The sequence below is a fragment of the Numenius arquata genome, chromosome 7 (assembly GCF_964106895.1).
Source record: "Numenius arquata chromosome 7, bNumArq3.hap1.1, whole genome shotgun sequence".
Classification (NCBI taxonomy): Eukaryota; Metazoa; Chordata; class Aves; order Charadriiformes; family Scolopacidae; genus Numenius; species Numenius arquata.
The window spans coordinates 30,772,411-30,782,128 of NC_133582.1; the positions used below are offsets into that span (position 1 = coordinate 30,772,411).

At 44.7% G+C, this 9,718-nt stretch overlaps 1 protein-coding gene across 1 annotated transcript in view; it reads right to left on the reverse strand.

Annotated features, from left to right (window-relative positions):
• MEIS1 (Meis homeobox 1) overlaps positions 1-9,718 on the reverse strand; it is a 113,070-nt gene that overhangs the window by 79,087 nt on the left and 24,265 nt on the right. The window contains exon 5 of the mRNA XM_074150753.1: positions 9,669-9,718. This exon is cut by the window's right edge and continues 62 nt beyond it. Coding sequence (XP_074006854.1) covers positions 9,669-9,718 — 50 coding nt within the window. The remainder of the gene's footprint in view (positions 1-9,668) is intronic.

A 9,718-nucleotide genomic window follows, 5' to 3' on the forward strand; every position in this document is an offset into this window, starting at 1 on the left:
TGCCAAAATACGGTCTCTCCATCCCTGCGATAACTTCGCCTTCGTCCCCAGTCCGCCCTCCCACCGGCACGGCCCCGGTCCGGCAAACGCGCACCCGCAGCCATGCATTTCCCAGTCTTCACTGGTTATAGACATATTAAAGCTTCCCAGGGAATAGGAGAAGAAAGCTCTGCTCCCTCCCCGTAATTATCAAATCAGCCTGAAAATGAGGAAGAATTGAGAATCCTCATTATAGCACATCATAAAACACGGCGAGGTCTCGCGCTCGCTGTATGTTATTGGCGCAGTCTGCCAACAAAACTTTACAAAGAGCGCAGGAATTCATGTTTGCAGAGATATTAAAGTCATAAAAGGGGAAATTTGTATTTTATTTTCCCACAGCCTAAATGAAGGTGAACCAAGCAAATTTGGCAAAGAGCGCGAGTCAGATGCCATTTCCCACAGCAGTGTGGTATTTTCCTCTGGGAATAAAACATTTTCCTTCAACTACTGTTTATAACTCTTATCAGTTCAACAGCAATAGAGCCATCAAGTCCAATATCTTGTGGAAAAAAGTCAAGGTCAACAAGTACTTGCATTTTCGTTTATCTTTAGCTGCAATTGCTACTGACATTCAATTGGGTAATAAACATGAGGACTGTCAAATGCTCTCAGCAAACAGGTGATCCAAAAGCTATCAGAGAGAAAGAGGCTACCGCCAGGTAATCAAACAATTCTGTTGCCACAATTATGATTTGAGCGCATCCATTTCACAGAAGCAATCACCTGTCAAATTTGAATGAATAGCGTCAACCCATTCCCACCACTGGGGTAGTAAGGGCGAGAAAATACAAACTGTGGCGACTTTCTTCCCCTCCAAAAAAGGCATGGCAGCGTTAGCAAGAGTCATCAGAAATAGCGTACATAAAAAAAAAAATCCAGCATCTTATTTCCTGAATTTAATTTAAAAAAAAAAAAAAATATTTTAACATAAAAAAAAACCAGAGGAGATCAGTCCAAGGAGCTCGATTTCATGTCCGTCTCTCCCAGGAGCAATACTGGATGTTTTGGAAACCCATATAGAAAGGGGGGTTACGCAGAAGCGGCTGCGCCCCGGCCCTGACAATCAGCACTTGGGCAGCTTCCTGAGCCAGTGGGTGCCTCTGGACCAGGGTTTTTAATAGCTACAGAAGGACCTATTTTTCCACGAATTGGTCTAATCTCTTTTTGTCCCCTGCTGACCTCCACAGCACGCTGTAGCAATAAATTTAACCCAACACGTAAAACATTTGTATTTGTTTTAAACCTGCTAACGCTCGGGAAAGCTCCTGCGCCATGAGCCTGGTGAACACCCACCCTTAGTTCTTGCATTACGGGACAAGCACCTGCTTTCTCCATACACAACTCATGATTTTAAAGACTCCTCTTTCAACCTTAGTCATCTTTTACTTTTTTTTCCCCCCTCCCAGCATTTCACGTGAGAGGTAGGAAAATGCTTTAGGCCAAGCAGCTCGATGGCACACCCTGTTGCATCACTAATCCAGAAACCCTGCCTGTTTATGGGTTTATACTCATTACGAGAAAATGCTTCTCAAAAGCAGAGGCCATCTCGGGAATGAGCCTTTGCTTCTTTAACTTCTGATTTAAAGAGGTCAACGATGCACCCCGGAAAGTCACAGATGGCAAAAGACTTGACTGAAGCCACCAAGACCTGGAGAGGCAAAGGGAGATTGGGCTGGTGCCTTCAAGATGGAAAGCATACAGAATCATGGAAAGGTTTGGGTTGGAAGAGACCTTGAAGATCATCCAGTTCCAACCCCCTGCCATGGGCAGGGACACATCCCACCAGACCAGGTTGCTCAAAGCCCCATACAGCCTGGCCTTGAACACCTCCAGGGATGGGGCAGCCACAGCTTCTCTGGGCAACCTGGGCCACTGTCCCACCACCCTCTCACAGGAAAGAATTTCTTCCTAATATGGGCCATATGGGAAGCTCATTGGCTTCAATGAGCCACTGTAACCTAAAGGTGCACGCCCAGGATATGTAGCTGGTGGAGGGGGAAACCGCCAAAACCCAAAAACCACACCAGAATAAAGCAACGAATTTTCTAAATCAGATCCTATCAGTGACCTTCAAAACACGAGGCTCAAGTACTGCTACAAAGGGGTATCTCGGACACCAAAACCTTCAAACCTATTCTTACAACTACTTGCAACCAAGATTCTCTCTGCCCCATCCAAGGAGGAAAACAAGATGCCCTTCAGTCCTCCACCTGGGTTTTTAGGTAACAGCCCAAGATGCGACTTAGCAACGTGGTATTTTCCACTGCTGCTCAGCATATTGGAGATCTCGCTCTCTGTAAGGCTCTCGGGGCTGTGCAGACACACTTTGGGGCCCTCAAAAGCCCTGCATGGTTGATGGCATGCTGGGTTTGGGGTCAGGGCCATCTTCTTACATACACGGGCTATGTATACATAGATTTGCGCACAGCCACACAGATGTTTAATGGGCTAGACGTTTCTAAGTTTAGAAAAACTTGCCAAGAAAAAGAAAAAGAAAAAAAAAAAAAAGGATTCCAGCACACGAATTCTGCTGCTTGATTACAGACGGGCCAAGAAGTCAGGAATATTTGTATTTCCCTAGCCACTTTAAAGGTAAACAGTTTCCAAAGTCTCTTTTTTCCCCTCCTTTCCCTCTGTCAACGATGGCAGCGGCTTCAGCCTGAGGGATCTGCCTCCTGGCGTGATCGCCTCTCTGCTCCTCTCCTGGCTCTAAGCTTTTCCTAAGCAAAGACTGAATGTCGCATTAAGCCCCGCTGAAATGGTTGTGCTGGTTTTGAACTGCTTTATTATCTTGGGGGGCTGACCCGAAAAACAAGTTGGTACTTAGATGGAGAAATTCAGGTTTTCCCTGAAAGGCAAATGAGAGGAAGGAGGGGTGGGTGGTTTTTTTTTTTTTTTACAAGGAAAAGAATTCGTTTACGACTGCGTTACCCACAATTTAGGCAAAACAAGCAACATTTATAAGTATTTAAGTTAGCTTTGCCAAATCGAAAAGGAAACCGCCTGGTAATAACAGACGTTCGGAGCTAATGCGAACAATTAAAATAAATCCTGGCACCGGGAATGGATTGATGCTCGAATCACGACAGACCCCCACTTCCAAGCAAGGGCTGTCTCCCATGCACCATACTGGAAGCATAACCCTGCCTAGCTGAGGCACGGAGGCTTAATGCTGCCGAAATCTAACTTTAACAGCTGAATCAGGCTGATGAGATCAAATTAAAAAAAAAAAAAAAAAAACAACCAGAAGGAGGAAAAAAACAGTTTCACGCCCTCCGGCTTTAGAGCAGAATGATAAATTGACATCGTGTTGTTATGAGCATAATCCTCAACTACTCAATCACTGTTAAAAAATAAAACATGATTCTGGGGAGATAAAAATAATTAATGCTGGTGCCGCTGAAGAATATGCACCTACACGAAGAGTTTCAAATAAATATGGGGTTGTTTTAAATCTCGTCTCTGGCATCAAAGGGAGAGGGCACAGGTGCTCACGTTGTTTTAAAGCAAACCGAGCGCTGCCCACTTGATGGAAAAGCACAAAAAGAAAAAGGGGATGGCAGAGCCTCGACAAGAAAAGTGCCACCGCTCCGTTTCCAAACAAGCCTATTAACGCTTAATTCGGGATTCACAATACATAAAGCGCCAGCAAAAAAAATCCCGGGAGCAGCCCCTGTTGACTAATGCCCTGTCTTTTCCAATCGAGGGTCACATCCAGTCTAACCGATCGCATGATAATGGCATCAGAAAAGGTCAATCAAAGACAAGCCGAAGCTTCCACTGCCTGGCTGACCTTCGGAGCTTGTGACAAATTGCTATCAGTCAATGTCAACTAATGACAGCGGCTCTTTGGCTAATCAATTGTTCTAAAAATGATCAAGAAAACTACTCACAGGACAGCTCATTTTCACATCAATGCCTGTGAAGTATGAAAAGCTCATTTTTTTTGAGTTTTTAATAAGCTCATAAGTAAAGCAGTTACTTGGTAACAGGGGTCACCTTAGTGAAAAGACAGAACCTTTGTCTGCCTTTTACATATTCTTTTATTACCATATTATAGTAAAAATATGCCATGCCATTACTATGCCAGAGGGCTACATAATAAAGTAGGTAATACTTCTTCCTTTTCCTTTTCTTTTTTTTTTTTTTTTTTTTTTTTGAGATAAATACTTCTGTGGTTTAGGGGCCTCTGTTTGGATGTAAATAATTGTCGATATACTCTCCGCGTATTTAAAGGCGAAGCCATCACCGCCAGCACGCAGGTGACGTGCCCGCTCATTACTCACCCAAACTTCACGTGACAGAGCCCGGAGCGAAAGCCACGCTGCAAAATCCAGCGGCGCTGCCGGGAAGTCAAGGGCTAACAGCAGCTATTTTGTTCTTAAAGCCACCCACCCCACGCAAGTGCGACTTATGCCCACTGTTTCTGACAGAGTTTACGTTGGGTAGGAAAACTGCACGCTCTGAAAGCCCCAAAGCCCTGCAAAAGCAAACAGACGTTTCCGCCCTGGAAGGATTCTGTGTGTAAAAGGCACTGTGGAAACGCACCCAGGCTTGGGCTGTAGGACACAGATCCCCGTTCTCCCTGTGGGAACGCACCCAGGCTTGGGCTGTAGGACACGGATCCCCTTTCTCCCCATGGAAACACACCCAGGCTTGGGCTGTAGGACACGGATCCCCTTTCTCCCCATGGAAACACACCCAGGCTTGGGCTGTAGGACACGGATCCCCGTTCTTCCCGTGGGAACGCACCCAGGCTTGGGCTGTAGGACACGGATCACCATCCTCCCTGTATAGCAAAGGGGTGGCTGCTGACCAGAGATTTCTCTATCCCTTCAACCATACCCACCTCTCCCACCATCGTCTTTGGCCACTTATGGCACAACCAGGCCATGCTCGAAGCCGCATTCAACGCGTTAAGTATTACCAAAACACCAAATCCACACTGGTCTGAGAAGCACAGGCAAAATTATGCTTTGCTCTTCCACAAGGAGGGCGTTGGGCGACGCATGGCACACGGCATCGCACCCCAAGAAGCCTCTTGAGAAGAGGCCATGTTGAGAAGGAGCGAGGAGCCATCGTTTGAGCGTGGCACTGATTTTTTTTTTTTTTTTTTAACTTGGGTTTACCTCTTTACTGGGCTAACTCCCACCCACAGCACCTGTACTGCCAAAAAGGCTTCACCCCAAGGAAAACACCCCTCGCCAACCCAGAGAACGGGGAAAGGTGTGGGGGGGGAAGCACTAAACAAGAAACATTAAAACTTTTGTTTTCACGGGAGAAACTGCAAAGTGACAGCAGTTTCAGGTTACACCCTAAACCTGCCTTGCTATGGTAGTTTTTCAAATTAAAATATCTTCTGCGGCCTCAGCCACTCTCCAGCGAGCCGTCCATAGGCAAGAAAGGAAGGAGGCAGGGCAACACTTAAGCTCAGCCATAATTGGAAGTATGTGAAAAATGAAGTGTCAGTTCGGTCAATAAAGGGCAAAGGTGAAGGGGAACTGCAGCCCAAACTCGGTGCGAAATGTGCTCATTAAGACACCCAATCCGCGGGCTCCTGCCCACCTATCCCATTAGTCACCGGCCATCTGACCGCTTCAAATGCCTTGCCTACCCGCTCTTATTACTTTTCTTCTCCCATGTCACCAAAAAAAAAAAAAGAAAAAAAAAAAAAGAAAAAAAAAAAAGGCGAGCTGGTATATAAATCCTCGCTCAGTCATCTGGAACATAATGTGGCCCTTCTCTCCCCCATCCGCCCGGGCTCCGCAGCCTCCCAACAACCGCCTGGAGATTCCCGGCAATAATAAACGCGATTGCCTTTTTGCCTATAGGTTGCCCGAGCTCCTACAAAAGCCTGAAATAAAAACAACCAACCATTGCAGCCATTGATACATTTTTATCAAGAAATATCGCCGCTTTCTACTCCCGGCTTGAAAGAGCAACGATTATTTGGAGGTTAGAAAAATGTTTTGAACCCTGGCCGAGGCTTGCACAACAAAAAAAAAACCAAAAAAGGGGGGGCGGGGGGGAGAAAGAAACAATCCACACAAATAGGAGACACTGATGGATTATTTTTCCTTTTTCTTTTAAGGCCTGTAGGAGAGCTAAACATGGGAATTTAAGAGCCCCAATCTGGATTACAAGTGACTTTGTTCATCATCCTCCTGGCCTGACTACTTGAAAAACAAATAAAATAGATCTGTTAATACCCTAAAACAGGAACCTTTTAAAGTCAGAATATGCAATAAGATAAAACAGTGTTGCCGTGAGCTCAGCATCACCTGCCTGTACCTAAGAACTTAACAGAATTTAGCAAGTTATTTCTCCACTGTGTACATTCAGATCTCTGCACCATTTGGAGACAGACCTCCAAAGGCCCTTCACGCTAAGTTCAGAGCAATGGGAAAACAGCCCGTGAAACTTTTTCATAATATTATTCTGCATTCCTGTACTATAACTATCCCCTACGATGACACAATACCGGGTCTTTATAAAAGGTTGTGTCAACGTGCCATGCAATAACATATCCCGCTGTTCTGTGCCACAAGACCCCAGAACAGCTCCCTTGCAGTTAAATATGGATTTCTACAATAGATCGAAGCAGCTGGGAGTCATTACTATTTACTAAGTAAATAAATTTACATGTTAAAAAATAAGACTTTAAAGTGTTTACAGGAAAGAAAATATCCTGTTTGCAAAGGTAATCGTTCCACGTGTGTTGTGCGTAGGGACATAAACAGGTTAAAAGTGCGCTTTGTGGGGTTTTAAATCAGCGATGAATTAGGTAAAGAAGAAAAATAATCCAAAAAAGTCCAAAACCAGACCTTAACATAGTCTGGATTGAGGACTAGGGGAGAAAACTCTTGCTAAGGGGCCTAAGCGTTCCAGTCTGTGTGCCCCTCTGAAAATGCAAAGGGCACCCTCACATCCTTGGGATACCTCAGCCGGGTTGGAAACCTGGCCCAGAAGGGGCTCTTACCTACCCCAGCAGGGAAAGCAGGTTGTGGGAACAACCTAAAAATAGACACTTTTCGAGGGTTACATTTCTGGTGATTGGATTTGGGTTGTTTTTTTTTTTTAAATGGCAAACGTGCTCTTGACAGATGGAACCAAAAGGAACTTTTTACAAACTCCTAAAAATAGGGAAGCCCATAATATACTGAATATATGTCAAGCAACGCACGCATCTCGAGTTAACTCCTGTGCTCCTGAGCACGAGCGTGCCGGTCCTCAGCCCCCTCCATGGCACCTGGCTACTTTTTCTTCTCTTCCCTTTTGGTCATTCGGGATCATGGGTTTTTGACTTCTTCCCCACGTGGGAAGATTAAAACCACACTTTTTTTTTTTCTTTTTTTTTACATAAGGTGTATAGGCAGGCGTGGGGGTGTGTTTAAACAACTGAGATTCCCCCATGATCTCAACCTTCAGAGAGCTTCGAGCAAACAAGACGTAAAGCACGGCTCAGCGAGACCACCCCTACCCTTCCCACATTTCCCGTTCCTTAAAAAAAAAGGGCCATTTCCATCGGTGGCAAGTGGCCTGAAGGCAAGCCTCAGTAACAGAGACCCCCCTGGACAGGGTCTCTCTTCCAAAACTCCTTTCCCAAACTTGACCTGAGAGCTCCAGTTAGCAAATTCCCACTTTTCTTTTGTTGTTGTTTTTTTTTTTTTCCACTCTTCCCTAAAGTTTTCAGGCAATGAGCCTTCTTCACAAAACACATCTATCTGGCAGCAATTCCAGCCTCCAAAAACCTGATTCCTGGGATACGAGTCAGAGCTTCAGAACCGGCTAAAGCCTCGCTGAGAAGAGTCATTCTGGGGCTATTTAATAGGACTCAAGCTCTAAAAATCACTCCTGCCTCCCGAAAACCCTTCCTGACCGAGGTCATAGCGTGCACCCTTGCTAAAGAGCAGAGCAGGATGGCGATGATAAAACAGCAGATGCGACTGGCACCCCGGACTAACAAAATGCCCCGTTTAGGAGAAAACGTAAGCCTTAAAAAAAAAAAATAAAAAAATTTTAAAAAAAAAATTCTTCAAAAGTATGCCAGGGAAGGGCGCAGCTCGATTTCCCAAGCGCCTAAGAGGTTTAGGAGCGTGCTGGCAAACCTCCCCGCAGATGTTCTGTCCACGCACGTAGAGACATAAACACGCGCACATCCGCCCGATGAAAGAACGGCCCTATCCCGAGTACAAACATTCCCCCCACCCCCCCAACAGCGCGTTTTAGTTCCAAGCCTACTTTTGCAGCAGTTTTTTCACCCTTAAAAAAAAAAACAAAAACCAAAAAAACCCCCCAAAAACCCCAAACCCCGTGGATTTAAAGCGCGCTCCAAAAAGCGCGGGGCTCTAATGAACACGTTGACACCACTTCAACTATAGCGTTGTGAGCAGCACCGCTAGAATATATACGTATACATACTTGAAAGAAAAAAGGCCCCCTGAATTTATGTTGCATATCATTTTCCAGTAAAAGTCAGAGGTCAGAAGGTTACCAGTTTCTGCCTCAGCTCTGCAACAGTTTACTATTCCAGGCCCCATTTTTACTAGGCTATACTTGCGATGAAGTCAGCAACTTTTCTTTAAACAATAAAGCGTCTCAAATACTTAAAATTCTATAAAGAGATGTTATGCACCATGTACGTTCGGTCCACGTGTATAAAAAATTAAAATATACTGGTTTAGTTTAAAACCTAATCTTGTTAAATGCAGACTTTGCAGTGCTAATCAGTCCTGCTCAACCTTTTTTTGGAAACACAATTCCTTTGTTGTCTAACAGCACTTGAATGAAACATGATCATAAAACCAGATTTAAAAGTATATACCTATTGTGAGTTCAGAGTCAACTTCAATAAAGCACTCTCTTTTACATTCAGATTAAGGAACCTTTTTAAATTTTAATTGCATTAAATTAACGCTAAATCCGCTGCAGTTGGTCTCTTCAGAAAAAAAGTAGGAAGCATTTAAACAGCTTCTTAGAAAAACCCCGAATTTCAGCTTCGGAGCTTCTGAGACAGCACTAATTATTTGTAGTACGTCCCAATTCCACTGCATCAAGCTCATTTCATACTAAAATCAGTTACTCTGGCCTAACACTCAAACCAAACATTTTTTGCATTCAAGCAAGTTGGAATTGAGTAGAAAAAAAGTAAATAAAAGCACTGCTCAGGATTTTGTAAAAATGGGCCAGCTAGCATCTCTTCTTTACACGCAGAGAAGCTTAGATGGCATCTTTGAAATATTAGCATGCATTTCTGCAATCTTAATTACATTTGCTTTTGAAGATTTCATCTTTTAACCCATTTGAATGAAGGGAGGAAAAAAAAAAAACCCAAACCCTACTCATTGCTTATTTTTATTAAGCATACTGCAAATTTGGTACATATGTTGCTCTAACATGTGCCTGCTGGCAGGGTCCAAGAAATAAAGATGCCAATCCTTTTACTAGGAGGAGATGGGGGCGGGAGGGGCACGGAAAAAAAAGTGTCAAAAAAAGGAAGGTAGACCTTTCTCAGCACAAACCCCCTGGCACCTGAGCACATTGCGACATCAGAGAGCAAGTGACTGGTCCCCGAGCGCCCCGGTGACCACTGGCCAGCTAAGAAAGCGGGAGGGCTCCCTTCCTACCTTGCTCACTGCTGTTGTCCCCACTGTGCGATGTGTGTCCCCCGCTGGAG